Here is a 16,540-nt window from a genome sequence, read left to right on the forward strand (position 1 = left end):
CGCCTCTGCCAGAGCCGTAACAACCTCCATAGCCTGACAAGTCAACGCAGTCTCATCAGTCTCCACACCAACCGGCATCTGATCAACGACAACATGCTGCTGCCTTGGGCGGTAGCGACCACCGCGGCCGCCCCGTCCACCACGGTTACCACGAAAACCACCACGGTTCCTATTAGCTGGCCTGGACGCCCCTTCGACGAAACCTCCCGTAGGCCCCAAGAAAGGTCGCTCGGTCGAGCCATCACTTTGCCAAGCGTACCCCCGCCCACCACCTGTGGACGAGGATCCCCGGTGCTGTCCGTCACCATACGCGTTAAGACCATCATCACCCCACTGACCACGAGGCACCGACGAGTCACCCCCCCTCACCGGAGCCATCTGCAACTATGCTTGCTCCAGAACCGGTGCTGACGGATTTGGCGTCTGCCGAGCCACGAAGTGCGGGGGTCGAGCCCCGGTCTGCGTCGCCATGGGACGCGGCTGGCTAGCCAGCGCAGGAGCCAGTGGCCGAAGAGGCGGCGTGCCACGACCTGCAGTCGCCGCGGGTAGAGGCACCGGTGGCCGAAGGCCGCCCCGACCGGCGACAGGAAGCGGTGGTCTACCCGCCGGCGTTCCGCGGCCCGCCCCACCTGGCCTGGGCATGCCGCCGTGCGCCACCTGGTTCGGGGACGGAGCAGCAGCCGCGCGCCCCGCCCCTAACGGCAGTCTTAGGGAGCAGCAGCGACAGTAGCGTAAAGATGGTGGTGAGTCTCGCCATTTGACTGCCACATGTAATGGCCCCGTCAACTACAAAGTGGGAAGAACGAAACATTGCGAGTACCAGCATGTTCACTGTAAGATTGGTTGTGTGCATCGACACATGGAAAGGCCGGGATATCTTCTTTCTGAAGAAAACAAATTACGAGGCGCAGCAGCTGTACGAGCTTTCTAATGAAAAATACTACGGAGTAATATAAGTTCTATATATATGATCGAATCGGGGAAAATATTAGAGGTACATAGAACCCATGTGAAATAAAAATATTAGCTCTGATGAACAAGATGGGTGTTTAGCAGCACTTCACTAGTAAGGACTCTGGAGGTCACCTTTGCTTGGCCGGATAGCACGGAACGACAGCCTTTCTTGCATGATGTTGCTGCCGGGCGCTGTGTCCTTTGTGTGGAAATGATAGACGCTCAGCTTGCACTCATATATATAGAGTAAAAAAGGAGAAGAGACCTCAGGTCAGTCCACCTCTTTCCAGTCCAGTTGGGCTCCATGAGTGCGTCTCAGCCCGAATCGGACAGAGAGGTTATCTTTAGACACTGGACAAAACGTTGGTTCTCTTCGATGGACGTCGTGCTCTGGCAGATCCTCTGTGCTTTTAGCCCTTTATATAAATACAAAGTGCATTCAGGTGCGGAAGCATTCAGGGAAAAAAAGGTTTATTTTACTCAACACACTTGAAGAACCACGACTAACCAAACAAAACTTTGAAGAAGTGCATGGCGGCCTGTCCGAATCATTTGAGTGCGACCATGCCTTAGTGAGTGAAACTAATAAGAAAAGAAGTGCCTGTTTTATGTCTTAACTCTGTTTCATGTCTGGGTTGATTTAGCAGAAGTAGTATTCAAAATGGAGCTGGAGGCCTTCCAAACCAACCAAACAAGGTCGTCTGAGCTGCAAGGCCGCCCATATCCTTGGGCATTCAAAGCTTCTCCCATTTTATCTTGCATTTCCCACCCAGAAATCTTATTTGTGCCTCCCCACAGAAAAGTAGATATATGATATAAGGGTCTTTGTTTCAGCGGGCCGATATTGCTCACAGTATCTACGTGAGAACACAACCATGGCCACCATGCTCGGCACCCCCGTCGTCATCGGCGCCGGCTGCTCCTCCGGCCGCGCTGGGCGCAGATACCAATGGGCAGAGGATGCTTCCTTGGCCAAGCCGATGCCCGCGACCAGGCGGCTCCCCCGCGCCGGCAACGGCCCCTGCGGCCCCGTCGCACGCAGCCCCTCCAGCCACCTCCAAGCTCGTGGTGAAGCTGCGGCCGCCGCCCGCCGTCGTCCGCCGAGGTTCGACCCCGTTCGGCTTCTCCAGCAGCATTTCATCAAGTGAAGCATCCATTCCGGAACTGGAGTCCATGCCACAGTCTCTTCTGTCCGTCCATTCGACTGTCGTTGGCAACGTCGTCCCGGCGACGGCACCGGCCCTGCTCCAACAATCTGCGCCACAAATCCCGCGTCCGTCGCCGCCACACTCGCTCTCCCCCGAGCTTGCGACTGCGGATTCTTCGGCACCGCTACCCACCGCTGCTGCGCTGGCTGTGACTGTCCTTGCTTCCCGCAGGTCAGACCCAACCATTGGAGGGCGGAAGGCAACGACATCCTCGGACGCTGCGCCCACTGCTCTTGCCTCGCAGATCATTGCTGGAGGCGACCGATTCGTCCCGCCTGTGCGCCCTGGTTGGGGGGATTGGCGTGGATGCTTTCGTCGGGATGACGCACCTACCGCTGAGTGTTGTGCGGCCGCTCCGCGCGGGGATGTGCTGGGGGGCTGGCAGCTCGTCTCGAAGGGGCGTCGTTCGGCGCCTCCTCCGGCTTTTCATCGCCGTACCTTCAATGCACGGCTGCCTCCTCCGACATGGCTGAGAGATAGATGTTTCCGGTGTTTGTGTCGGGGTCATCGAGCACACTCTTGCAGGGATCCAATCAGTTGTAGGAATTGCCTCCGTTTCGGCCACATTGGTCGCTTCTGTCGTGCGAAGCAACCCGTCGACGAGGCTATGCCGCAACCATGTGTTGCTCCACCGCCTGCATCCGTCATCCAAGCTGATGTGCCATTACAACCCGTCCTTGAGCAGGCTGAGCTACTTTGCGTTGAGCTTCGCGAATGTCTTGTGCGTGTTGAGAGTGTCTTGGCAAGGGCGGAGGTTGCTCTCGGTAAACTTCAAGTTGTGTCGATCGGGTCTCTACTTCCCGAGCTTCAGGTTGGTTCTGTAGATGGAGAGGAAGTCGACCTCTATGGAGGGTTCTCTCCTCGTGCTAGGCCCTGCTCTATGGTGTCGGCTGACGTTGGGGGTGAAGTGATTGTTGAGGTTGTGGCTCCAATTCTACAGATTATGCCTGAGTTGACAGTGCTATGTGAGGAGTCCACTCCACCTCTTTCGGTGTCGATTCCGAAGGAGATGGGCTTGCTAGGGGCTTTGGCGGTGCCCACGACACCCTCACCACCGCCCTTGGAGTCTAGCCAGACTGACTTTGTGGTGTGTGCAGATTTGGATGCCTCGGTCACTCGCTCGCCTGTGACCGTTGGGCACGTGGTGCCTCCAGGTGGAGATGTTGTTGGGACAAATACGTTGGCACCTTGTTCCGATGCTCTCTTTGCAAGAGAGCTTTGCAGCTTGCTCTCTAGCTTGGAGGCGGCTAGCCCTGGGTCTGGTAAAGCGGTTGCATGCATCCTGACCGAAAAGTTTAACAAAGACAAGATCAAAAAGGTGGAGAAGTCTCTCAAGAGCAAAAACAAGAAGAGTGATGCCTTAGGGAAGGCGTCTGCGGCTGCTTAATGGTTGCTCCTTGGTCTTATGGGCCATCCTCATGGTTTAGCTTATCATCGTGGTTTTTGGGGGGGTCATTTGTCTACATCCGAGGTGTTATTTTTGGGGATTCCTTTGCGATGTAGATGCGTGTGGGCTTGGGTCTGTTGCTTGTTGGAAATGTCTGTAGGGTCGATAGTGCGATCTTGGGGTTTTAGACTGTGGGAGTAGTCCGCATGTGATTTGTTTGTATTGGTTTTCGCCCGGTTTTCCATTAATTAACTGGACAACTCTCTTCTTCTTAATTAATCGATGAGGCAAATCTTTTGCCTCCGTTTCGAAAAAAATATATTGTAAAACAGGTGCATTATGTTACACAGTAAAATTATGTAAAATACTTTAGTCTTCTGAAGAAATGGAACAAAACACATGTGTTACATAATTTTTGAGACAATAAAAATAATAAAGTGAACAGAAACTCACCAAATGCAAATGTTGCTTATTCTCTGCCTCTGGTGTGTGCGGACGGCATGAGTAGAAAGACACCACAGGACATAAGCACACACAAAACTATAGGCTATGAGTACTTGAATAGGTATCTTAATTGGCTCAGCTTGAAGCAAACACTTTTTTTATCAATGGAAACATAACATGGTGAGCGACTTTATACGTCTGATCTAAAGAGTTCAAAGTGAGATCAATTTACATTTCTATTGCTCTATTTCCACCCCTCAAGGAATCTCTACTGCTCAAGCACCTACTGTTCCATAAAGGATAAGTTATCAGACAATATTTCTTTCTACATACAATAGTCACAGGGCAGACGGCTACACAAGCCATATCAAGCAAGCAAATCATTCTGATTTCTGAAAAGATGCCACCCGTGTTTGGTGGTTTCTGAGATCAAGCAATAAGAATATTATTATTCCTGTTGCCAGGTCCCAGAGGAGCCGAAACCCTAGCCGCCGCCGCCATCTCCCTCCTACGCGACGGCACCCAGCCGCCGGCGCGCCCGCTCATCACCTCGCCCCGCTCCATCCTTCCCCTACAACCTCCGGAGGAGGTCCGGTAGGACCCCTGGTTCTACCAACCTCGACCACGGTTTCACCACCCACGCTCTCGGCTACCTCGACAACGACACAAAGGGCTACCGCCTTGCTTGAGCAATCTCGTCGGTTTTCACTCCAGCCACGACTCCGCGATGCATCGACCATTACGACTGGGGGGGGGGGGGGGGGGGGTTGTCCGTCGGTTTGCCTTCGAATTCTTCTCCAGTCTCACCGCCAGCGTCACTACCGTTGTGACTGTGGGGAGATGTTGAGTATATTGATTCATTAGGAAACATAAGATAGACTAGGGTTTGTCCTGCCTTGCCTTGTACTTCAAGTTGGTCATTGCACTTCTATATATATGCCCACGAGGCTCAAGCAATACAATCAACTATTCCATCAAATCCCTCTCTCCCTTCTAACACTAACCTTTAATGGAGAAAATGATGAACGATGTGCGTGTCCGCCGTGCCGTGCTGGGCATGGCCGATCCTCCAAATCATTCAGCCATAACTTGACTAGAAGAAAAGTACGCATGCAGTACAAGACCATGACGTGGACTTGGAATGCGCTGCTTCGCTCTGCTGTTATACATAATTAATAACAAATGTTAATTATTCCTATAACAATTTCCACACTATCTGCGCTATCCCTTTGCTTGTTCAATTGCTGTGCATGGTTGATTGTCCAGATTGTTATAAGTTTTCGCAGGGTTAACTTCAGTATTAGAATCCCCGCAAAAAAAAAAGGAAAACCTTGAGTATTACAGAAGTATGCATACGACATGACAAAGACCAAGACGTGGACTAGCTTTGCTTCTAGACCATACAATAGGAATGGTCGGTAATTGGCCAGCATGAAAAATCCTGATGATTTTTTTGAATCCTTCTATTTATGCATACAAATGGTAATTGGTTTGTGTTATTGAGCGAATCTTGGATACACATTGTGCCGTGCTGTGCATGGCGGGCTGTCCCAGTCAACAAATTCTAGCCACACCTTGAGCATAGGAAAAGTATGCACGACAAAGACCAAGGCGTGGCTTGTAGAACCGGAATAGAGATAAGCTGCTCTGCCCATTCTCCTTTCCATCTGCCATTTCCGACCATTATGACTAAGCTTGTGCTTCTCAGCCGAGGAACTGCACTACTGCTTTGTCTATTGATCTTCCAATCAGCATCCACTTCCCATGGCCAAGCGAGTGTATCTGGAGCCTGCATCAGCAGCGAGCGAGATGCGCTTCTGTCCTTCAAGGCAAGCCTCTTGGACCCTGCTGGCCGTCTCTCTTCCTGGCAGGGTGAGGATTGTTGCCAATGGAAGGGAGTCCGGTGCAGCAACAGAACGGGCCATCTCATCAAGCTCAACCTCCGCAACAGCGACATGTACGAGTACAGTTACTACATGGACGACTACATGTACGACTACATGTACCACTACAGCCACTACAGCTACCCGAACGAGAGCAAACCATTGAGCTTGTCGGCAGGCGAGATGAGCTCTTCTTTGGCTACTCTACAACACCTGAGGTATCTTGATCTGAGCGGGAATGACTTCAATGGCACAAGCATCCCTGTGTTCTTAGCTTCTCTCAAGAACCTAAGGTATCTCAACCTCTCGTGGACAGGATTCAGTGGGAGAATACCTTCCCAACTTGGCAATCTCTCAAAGTTGCAATATCTTGATCTCAGTAGGAATTATGATTATAATTGGATTGAGTCTTACATAGTGGATCTTGCATGGTTGTCACGTCTCTCTTTGTTGAGTCATCTTGACATGAGCTATGTGGATCTTAGCTCTGCGAGGGATTGGTTTCAGATGGTTAGCATGCTTCCTTCTCTGAAAGTGCTTCGCTTGTCCGAGTGTGGACTCAATGGTATTATATCTGCTAGTATATCAATTTCCAACCTCACACATCTTGAGGTCCTAGATGTGTCTGATAACACCTTCAGAATACCTTCCCAATTTGGCAATCTCTCAAAGTTGCAATATCTTGATGTGAGTTGGAATTTTTATCCCAATGTGGATCATGCATGGTTGTCACGTCTCTCTTCGTTGAGCCATCTTGACATGAGTTCTGTGGATCTTGGTTCTGCGAGGGATTGGTTTCAGAGTGTTAATATGCTTCCTTCTCTTAAAGTGATTGGCTTGTCCAGTTGTGGACTCAACAGCACCATGTCTGCTAGTATATCACTTTCCAACCTCACACATCTCGAAGTCCTTGATATGTCTGGTAACAACTTCTATACTTCACTCAAGCATGCATGGTTTTGGAATCTCAAAAGCCTTAAGGAGCTTTACCTCTCCTATTCCAGCTGGATAGGGTCTATTCCTAGTGATTTGGCAAACATGACGACCCTTCAAGTCATAGATTTAAGTTGGAATCAACTCGTGGGTTTGATACCAGAAAATTTGGAAAATTTGTGCAATTTGGAAATAATGAGGTTTAGTGGTAACAACATAGGTTCGAGCATAGGGGAGTTCATGAGGCGATTACCAAAGTGCTCATGGAATACATTGCAAGAATTTTCAGTGCAGGATGCAAATATGACCGGGAATCTACCCGGTTGGATTGGTAACATGACCAATCTCATTGTTCTTCATCTATCTGAAAACATGTTGTGTAGCCCTCTACCTGTAGGAGTTGGAGCACTGAGTAATTTGAAATGGCTGAACCTCAGGAACAATAACTTCAGTGGTGTGCTCTTGAAAGAACATTTTGCAAGCTTAGGTAACTTAGAGATTTTGGACCTCAGATACAATACCTTCAACGGTGTGTTGTTGAAAGAGATATTTGCAAGATTAGTAAAATTAAGGATTTTGGACCTCAGCTACAACAAATTCAGTGGTGTGCTCTTCAAGGAAAGTTCTGCAAGTTTTGGTAATTTGGAGCATTTGGACCTCAGCTATAACAACTTCAATGATTTTCTCTTGAAAGAAAACTCAAAAAGTTTTGGTAAATTAAAGCATCTGGATCTTAGCCATAATAAATTAGATAGTGTGCTCGTGGAGGAGCATTTTGCAGGCCTATCGAATTTAGAGCATCTGGACTTGTCCTACAACTCTTTGATATTAGCTATCAACCAAAAATGGGTTCCTCCATTTAGATTGAAAGTCGCAAGATTCCAGTCATGCCAAGTGGGGCCCAATTTTCCAGAGTGGCTTAAAGGGCAATCTAACATTGATGTTCTTGTTCTTGGTGATGCAAATCTGGATGATGTTGTTCCTGAGTGGTTTTGGGTGACATTTTCCCGAGCTTCAATCTTGCAAGCATCAGGAAACAAATTGCATGGCTCATTACCAGCAAATCTACGACACATGTCAGCGGGCTATATACATCTCGGATCCAATAAGTTTACAGGTCAAGTCCCACAGTTTCCTATAAATATAGCACGATTGAACCTATCTTCAAACTTTTTATCCGGGTCTTTGCCATCAGGGCTAAATGCTCCACTACTCGAAGAGTTGTTGCTTGCAAATAATCAACTCACAGGCACCATCCCGTCATCTATATGCCGACTGACTAGAATGAAAAGGTTGGACCTATCAGGAAATCATTTAGAAGGAGATATTGGGCAGTGCTGGAAGGAATTTGATGCAAACTCTACAAATCAATTTGGTTATGACATGCTGAGCTTAGCCCTTAATAACAATGATCTCATCGGTGAATTCCCTAAATTTCTTCAAAGGTCATCAGGATTAATGTTCCTTGATCTTTCTTACAACAAGTTATTTGGAGGATTGCCAGAATGGTTACCCCAAAAAATGTCACACCTGAAAATATTAAGAGTGAGATCAAATATGTTCAGTGGTCACATTCCTAAGAGTCTCACTTTCCTTAACAGTCTTCATTATTTGGACATAGCACACAACAACATATCAGGAAGCATACCATGGTCTTTGTCAAGCCTGAAGGCAATGATGACAGTGGTGTCGCAGGACACGGGGGATTACATTTATGAGGAGACCATCCCAGTAATCACAAAGGACCAAAAGCGTGACTACACCTTTGCAATTTACCAGCTACTGGTAGTTCTTGATTTGTCAAGTAATAGTTTGGCAGGACAGGTTCCAGAGGAGATAACTCTACTCATTGGACTTACCAGCCTGAACTTGTCAAATAATCAGTTCATAGGAACAATCCCAAACAAAGTTGGCGATTTAAAGCGGTTGGAGTCACTCGACCTATCCTACAATGAGTTTTCTGGTGCAATACCATCAAGTTTGTCAGCTTTAACTTATTTGAGCCACTTAAACTTGTCATACAACAATCTGTCTGGTGCAATACCATCCAGCCAACAGCTACAAACTCTTGACAACGAGATGTATATCTACATCGGTAACCCTGGTCTTTGTGGAGATCCTGTCAGTAGGAACTGCTCAATACATGATGTAGAGCAAAGTGGCCTCGAAGATATAGATCATATGCCATCTGTTTATCTTGCCATGAGCATTGGATTTGTGGTGGGTCTGTGGACGGTTTTCTGCACCATGTTGATGAAGAGAACATGGAGGGCTGCCTTCTTCCAGTTTGTGGATATGATGTACGACATGGTTTATGTGCAAGTGGCTGTAAGGTGGGCTCACATGATGGAGAAAATTCAAGACGGTGCACCATGAAGTGCCCAACTCCACAACAAGCGAATTGTTTCTATCGAAGTATTATTTGTATGTTCGCACCATATCACTATTTGTAACTCTAAAGGGGCCTTGGCTGGACGTATGTATTGTACTGATGTACTGGTATTTGTATGTTTGCACTGTAACAAATCAAGTGTATATGTTTGTGGATTATTTAAGCTGAAGTCAGCCATTGTTCGCTCTTCGCCGTGCACTGCATGGAGAAAGATACAGCCCCACATGGATACTCTGCCTTTTTCGTGTTCTTCAGTTTGCGTTGTACATTCCAAAAGAGTAATAATTCATTGGCATAGCTAAAAAATTAGACCAGTTGGTCAACATATGAACAGACTTGTTTGTAAGATATAGAAGATATATCAAGATTCAAGAGGCAAGAGGTAGAAAGCAGCTGTGTTCACCATCAGTGCTTGTAGACATACTCATGCTAATCTGAAACTGCCATTTGAGCAGACAACTTTTACTCAGCTCACCCATGCCCACCGAGGGTGTGTTTGCCAGCTAAGTGGAGAAGCTCAAGGCCGACCAGTTCAAGCCCTCGGAGCACGTGACCCTGGAGCCCTTTGAGCGCGAACACGCCTACACCGTTGGTGGTTATAGGACGCCCAAAAAGTAAAAGTGAACTCAAGAAGAAAATAAGTGCCTGTGCTAGTTTCTGCTTTGTTATGTGCAAAAACCAGCAGCCAGCAGTTAGCGGAAAGTACTGATTCGTGTTACAGCACCCAGGAACTGAAGCCAGTAAATAATTTTCTGGTTCTCATGATGGACATGTAAAACAAGGAAAAAGATGTGAGCACCAGTGAGTTTCATACTGGCTAACATCCCATAGTCAACACATCTTCAGGCATTAAACTTGTTTCCATTTAAACTCTATTTCCGGGGGAAACTCTAGATGAACTGCAGAAGACACTTGGCTCTTCGGCCTCAGGCAAACTCACACATCCAAAAATGCTCGAGCCTACAAAAGAAAACGAACTGAAAAAAAATGTAAAACAATGCTGAAAGTAGGCGCTCCCTGTTTCACATGCAAACAAGCAAAAGCAGATGTATATATAAGGGTCTCTGTTTCAGCAAATCACCCCCCAGGATCAGCAGATATGGCACATGGACAGAAATCAAGAACCACCAGTTGATCCCAAGTGTATAGATCGAACGAGCACCAACGCCTCGAATCCACTCCTCGGGAATCAGTTTCAAATCAGCTCAGCAGAGAGATGCTTTGCTTTCACTCAGCATCTAGAAAAGGGGATTCTGAATTAAAAAAATTCAGGTTGTTTACTGAATAAGGTTGTTTACTGCACCAGTGCCCAAATTTATGCTGTATGTGTGATAAAAACCTAGCTTCTGGTATCAGTATCAGACATCCAAAATACATGCTGCTGGTACAAAAACCCTTTGGTGTATACACGACTTTCCAAATGAATTCTCTCCAACACTACAGTCATTCAGTACACAGTCACAGCACACGCATGGAACATATGAAGAATACATGCTTTAAAGTGATGCAAAGTTTGAAGTTCGGGAGCACATCTGGTTCTTGCCACCCAATGCGACGAAGGAACATCCATCGCGACAGAAGTAACCGCCGGCCATGGCCATCGAAAGTGGAGACACAACACTGGCCAGGAGTGTCTTTCTAGGCTTCTTGGCGCGAGATTCCATGACTCTAGCACGGCCGATATTGCTCACTATCTACATGAGAAAATAACCGTCGCTTAACCACAAATTGTCAAATTGTAAAACAGGTGCACTATGCAATACAGTAAAATTATACTAGGAGTGAAGGAACAAAACACATGTATTACATTACATGACTGGCTGGGCAACAAAATTCTGAGCCGTTTGCAACAAAATTCTGATCATCAGTTGAAAACAAGGATCTCCAGCCTTGCACTTCTCTTTCTCCTGAAGATATCAAATACTACAACAGACACATTCCGGTCAATGTCTGTCTTTGCTCACTCTGAAGAATTAGCAAGCCGCGTATTAAGGAGATGACAAGAAACCATTGCTGGAAATGATCTGACGAAAATCAACAATGCCATGATTCATAAAATTTTCTCGGATTCAAAAATGATCATGCATTTCAAAAAATGTTCGTTAAATCAAAAAAATGTTTGTGAATTTAAAAAATTGTTCCACCAATTTCCAGAAGAAATGTTCATCAATTCTAGAAATGTTCGCCTATTCCATAAAAATGCTCTAAAAAATGTGCACATTTTTTAAAAAATGTTCGCAAATTGTGTAAAATGTTCATGATTTTTTTTATGATTTTAGAAAATGTTCCTTCGAAATCTGTAAAAATGTTCATGATTGCGGGTATGTTCACGAGTTTAAAAAAATGTTCATAACTTTCAAAAATTGTTCATGATTTCACGAAAATGAGAGTGATAGTGTATCTTGGTGATGCTGCAAAATATGGTGATGGCCATTGAACATTATGAATTTTTTTTCTCCAGTTGCAACACACGGGCCGTTTTGCTAGTAAATCTAAGCTAAGCATGTCCTCAGCTCAACGTACCGATTTTGTTCTGTGTTGTTTGTTTCCGCCAGTAGCAAGGAGAAAATTTCCATGACGTGCCTCAACAATCGACACACAGATATGGAAATTTCTTATCTTAAAAAGGAGAGTGAAACAGGGAGAGCCAAATCTTGCCCTCCAAAATCCTAGATACTGATGACCAACGTGCTTGTCCGCCGTGCTTGGAATAGCCATTGCTAAACTAGAAGAACAGTATGCATGCGTCACAAGGTCATGACGCAGTATTCAGAGCAGTTTAATCCCCCCCCCCCCCCCCCCCCCCCTCTATTTTTATATAAATGTCTGGGATCTGTTCTGCAAGCAGGTCTAGTAACCGGGGGCGGTTGCCAAATGAACAGCCGCATGACAGTTCCCTAAAGCATGAATTATACATAATTAAACACATGGTAATTAATCTAACACTCTTTCCTTTGCTTGTTGGGTAGCTTTGGCTGTCCAAGTCGTTATAAGTTTTCCCATAACCTCAGTGTTAGAAAAGTCAGCATGACAAGACCAAGACGTGGACTGGCTTAATTTGCTTACAGACCGTACAATGGGAGTGGTCTGGCCACATGACATGCCCTGATGATTTTTTTTAAACTATACTTTATGACACGTTTTGCTGATTGCTTAGCACTAAGAGCCATGATCTCACCGGATCATTTATTGCCAAAGAGAACGTACGGTTGGGAAGGTCACAACCCCAAGAATTACACATGGCCAAAAAACAAAACAAAACAAGAATGATAGGTTTGCTCTTGACATCTTCTTGGTAAGCATAAAATAGGCCAGGCAATTAAATGCGAGTGACATGAAACCAAATACTGTAATGAGTGCTCTAATCGATTATCTAATAGTGCGTACTGTGTATCTTTTCTCCGATAGATGTTAGGAAATGGGAGCAGATCCCACCGGTTGCCTCCAAGTGGAGGGGGACTCTTATTTTGGACAAATACTCTGTTTTATGGCACTCCACTTTGCAGACTATTATCAGACATATCCAGATGGTTGAGCAGCTTTAAGCCGCCGAGCTCTATTGGGATGAAACCCGACAAATTGTTTTGCCGAAGGTTTAGGTAATCCAACGTTCCAAAGTTACCAAAAGAACTTGGAACTTGACCAACGAAATTGTTGAACGACATGTCCAACAAAAATAGCCCTGAAATATTGCCTAGTGACGCTGGGAGATGGCCTTCAAAATTGTTATCCTCCAATTCGAGGGCTTCAAGATTCAGGGGGGTATCACCAAAGTTAGATGGCAGTGTTTTCCCAAGCATATTGGAACCTAAGGTTAAATATTGGAGAGAAGACCGATTGTATTTGTACAGGGTTTCTGGGATTCCACCTGATAGCTGATTTGCATCAAGGTCTAAATCAGAAAGATTTGGTAGTTTTCCCAACTCATCAGGAATGGTTCCGGCAAGCTTATTATCAGCAAGCCAGATGTTTTCAAGTTGACTGCTGTTTTTTAGGCTTGGTGGGATTTCTCCAGTGAGATTATTTCCTCCAAGCTGTAACGACACTAGATTGGATAGGCGGCCTATACCGCTGGGAACTTCTCCTATTAGTAAGTTGCGGGACAGGGATAAGTCCCGTAGATTGGAGCAGTTTGTGAGGTTATCCGGAATGATCCCTCGCAGTGAGTTGTACCCCAAGTCAAGGTACTCCAATCTTTGGAGACGGCTGAGAGGAGGTATCTCGCCGGTGAAGCCATTACTGAACAGGTCCAGTCTCCTAAGGAATGTTAGATTCCCAAGCGACGGTGAAATCGTGCCTGACAATGATAGGTTCCTAAGGTTCAGCCCCATGACTCCCCCAGGATGCTTCGGGCCGCTGCAGACGACGCCCTTCCATCCGCAAAGGGGGACGCCGACGTGCCAAGATCTCAAGGCTTGACTTGAGTCGTTGGTGATGGCCCGCTTGAAATCCAGCAGCGACATCATGTCCGTGCTGTTATCATGAATTGTCGTCGTTGAGGAGGAGCAGCGGATGCTGCCGACTCCACAAGAAATGAGCAGCAACGACAGTAGGGTAAGGATGGGGGCGAGCCTCGCCGGTTGACTAGCACATGTAAGAAGGCCTCCCTGATCTGCAAGTGTGAAGAGTAAATTAGCAGCGCAATGACTTCAGAAATGATGTGAAGAAAGAGTTTGCTGGCAGTAGTGACAAAACCGACGGCAAGGCAAAAGATGGATGTTTGCTTAGCAGTACTATACTTCACTAGTAATGAGGTATTGTATGGCACCTTTGCTCCGCCGGATCGCTCGGAACGGCGGCCCACTTCCTTCCATGGTTTTGCTGCTGGCCGGGGTTGTGAGGTGTTGTGAGGTGTGCCTGTGAAAGCTGGATGCTCATCAGATTGAGGCCGTAGGAGTTTAAAAACCCTCTTATAGCGTCATCACGTCCACACACTTGCGTCTGAATTATCTGCAATTTTTCTGACGGCCTTATCTGAAGCCTGCCCGCCACCGGAGCAAAGACCGTCAGTGACCGTTCCAGTCCTGAATAAATACTCCGGTAGGACCGGTCCAGGGTTACTATGGTTTCTTTGTCACGGCTGTGCTTCCTGGATATCGTGCGCGAGGTTCAGGGTTTAGGGTTTGAGGTTTTTCCTATATGCTGCCTGACATAAGGTGTGGACATAAGGCGAGGAGGTGGGACGAGGTGTGGAGGGGGCCGAGGCGGCACAGCTAGGGTTCCCCCCACCGCCGCCGGGGGAGGCGACACAGGGGTCGCGAGTGGGGGAATATATAATTGCCATTGCAGTCTTGTCTTGCCAGAAAGTATATATTGGGGGTCAGTGACCGTTCCAGTCCTGAATAAATACTCCGGTAGGACCGGTCCAGGGTTACTATGGTTTCTTTGTCACGGCTGTGCTTCCTGGATATCGTGCGCGAGGTTCAGGGTTTAGGGTTTGAGGTTTTTCCTATATGCTGCCTGACATAAGGTGTGGACATAAGGCGAGGAGGTGGGACGAGGTGTGGAGGGGACCGAGGCGGCACAGCTAGGGTTCCCCCCACCGCCGCCGGGGGAGGCGACACAGGGGTCGCGAGTGGGGGAATATATAATTGCCATTGCAGTCTTGTCTTGCCAGAAAGTATATATTGGGGGTCAGTGACCGTTCCAGTCCTGAATAAATACTCCGGTAGGACCGGTCCAGGGTTACTATGGTTTCTTTGTCACGGCTGTGCTTCCTGGATATCGTGCGCGAGGTTCAGGGTTTAGGGTTTGAGGTTTTTCCTATATGCTGCCTGACATAAGGTGTGGACATAAGGCGAGGAGGTGGGACGAGGCGTGGAGGGGACCGAGGCGGCACAGCTAGGGTTCCCCCCACCGCCGCCGGGGGAGGCGACACAGGGGTCGCGAGTGGGGGAATATATAATTGCCATTGCAGTCTTGTCTTGCCAGAAAGTATATATTGGGGGTCAGTGACCGTTCCAGTCCTGAATAAATACTCCGGTAGGACCGGTCCAGGGTTACTATGGTTTCTTTGTCACGGCTGTGCTTCCTGGATATCGTGCGCGAGGTTCAGGGTTTAGGGTTTGAGGTTTTTCCTATATGCTGCCTGACATAAGGTGTGGACATAAGGCGAGGAGGTGGGACGAGGTGTGGAGGGGGCCGAGGCGGCACGGCTAGGGTTCCCCCCACCGCCGCCGGGGGAGGCGACACAGGGGTCGCGAGTGGGGGAATATATAATTGCCATTGCAGTCTTGTCTTGCCAGAAAGTATATATTGGGGGTCAGTGACCGTTCCAGTCCTGAATAAATACTCCGGTAGGACCGGTCCAGGGTTACTATGGTTTCTTTGTCACGGCTGTGCTTCCTGGATATCGTGCGCGAGGTTCAGGGTTTAGGGTTTGAGGTTTTTCCTATATGCTGCCTGACATAAGGTGTGGACATAAGGCGAGGAGGTGGGACGAGGTGTGGAGGGGGCCGAGGCGGCACAGCTAGGGTTCCCCCACCGCCGCCGGGGGAGGCGACACAGGGGTCGCGAGTGGGGGAATATATAATTGCCATTGCAGTCTTGTCTTGCCAGAAAGTATATATTGGGGGTCAGTGACCGTTCCAGTCCTGAATAAATACTCCGGTAGGACCGGTCCAGGGTTACTATGGTTTCTTTGTCACGGCTGTGCTTCCTGGATATCGTGCGCGAGGTTCAGGGTTTAGGGTTTGAGGTTTTTCCTATATGCTGCCTGACATAAGGTGTGGACATAAGGCGAGGAGGTGGGACGAGGTGTGGAGGGGACCGAGGCGGCACAGCTAGGGTTCCCCCCACCGCCGCCGGGGGAGGCGACACAGGGGTCGCGAGTGGGGGAATATATAATTGCCATTGCAGTCTTGTCTTGCCAGAAAGTATATATTGGGGGTCAGTGACCGTTCCAGTCCTGAATAAATACTCCGGTAGGACCGGTCCAGGGTTACTATGGTTTCTTTGTCACGGCTGTGCTTCCTGGATATCGTGCGCGAGGTTCAGGGTTTAGGGTTTGAGGTTTTTCCTATATGCTGCCTGACATAAGGTGTGGACATAAGGCGAGGAGGTGGGACGAGGTGTGGAGGGGGCCGAGGCGGCACGGCTAGGGTTCCCCCCACCGCCGCCGGGGGAGGCGACACAGGGGTCGCGAGTGGGGGAATATATAATTGCCATTGCAGTCTTGTCTTGCCAGAAAGTATATATTGGGGGTCAGTGACCGTTCCAGTCCTGAATAAATACTCCGGTAGGACCGGTCCAGGGTTACTATGGTTTCTTTGTCACGGCTGTGCTTCCTGGATATCGTGCGCGAGGTTCAGGGTTTAGGGTTTGAGGTTTTTCCTATATG

The 16,540-nt window shown here is 47.9% G+C and overlaps 2 protein-coding genes across 2 annotated transcripts; one reads left to right on the plus strand and one right to left on the minus strand.

Moving 5' to 3' along the window:
* Positions 1-5,678: 5,678 nt before the first annotated feature.
* On the plus strand, positions 5,679-9,264 carry LOC123135119 (receptor-like protein EIX2). The gene has a single exon (XM_044554222.1). The coding sequence runs from the start codon at positions 5,679-5,681 to the stop codon at positions 9,183-9,185; it is 3,507 nt and encodes a 1,168-aa protein (XP_044410157.1). The 3' UTR covers positions 9,186-9,264.
* Positions 9,265-12,686: 3,422 nt separating this feature from the next.
* Positions 12,687-14,015, minus strand: LOC123139730 (LRR receptor-like serine/threonine-protein kinase EFR). The gene is made up of 2 exons (XM_044559457.1): positions 13,970-14,015; positions 12,687-13,813 (listed from the first exon to the last, which is right to left on the minus strand). Exons 1-2 carry the CDS (start codon positions 14,013-14,015, stop codon positions 12,687-12,689), a joined length of 1,173 nt encoding a protein of 390 aa, XP_044415392.1.
* Positions 14,016-16,540: the final 2,525 nt, after the last annotated feature.

This window comes from Triticum aestivum, chromosome 6B (assembly GCF_018294505.1).
Source record: "Triticum aestivum cultivar Chinese Spring chromosome 6B, IWGSC CS RefSeq v2.1, whole genome shotgun sequence".
NCBI lineage: Eukaryota > Viridiplantae > Streptophyta > Magnoliopsida > Poales > Poaceae > Triticum > Triticum aestivum.

What these genes read in the sequence shown, in the direction of transcription:
- LOC123135119 (XM_044554222.1), top strand. Translation starts at nt 5,679, where the DNA reads ATGACTAAGCTTGTGCTTCTCAGCCGAGGAACTGCACTACTGCTTTGT.
- LOC123139730 (XM_044559457.1), bottom strand. Translation starts at nt 14,015, where the DNA reads ATGGAAGGAAGTGGGCCGCCGTTCCGAGCGATCCGGCGGAGCAAAG. An exon ending in AGCGATCCGGCGGAGCAAAG is followed by an intron (nt 13,814 to 13,969) that starts GTGCCATACAAT and finishes TCACACTTGCAG; the next exon opens with ATCAGGGAGGCCTTCTTACA.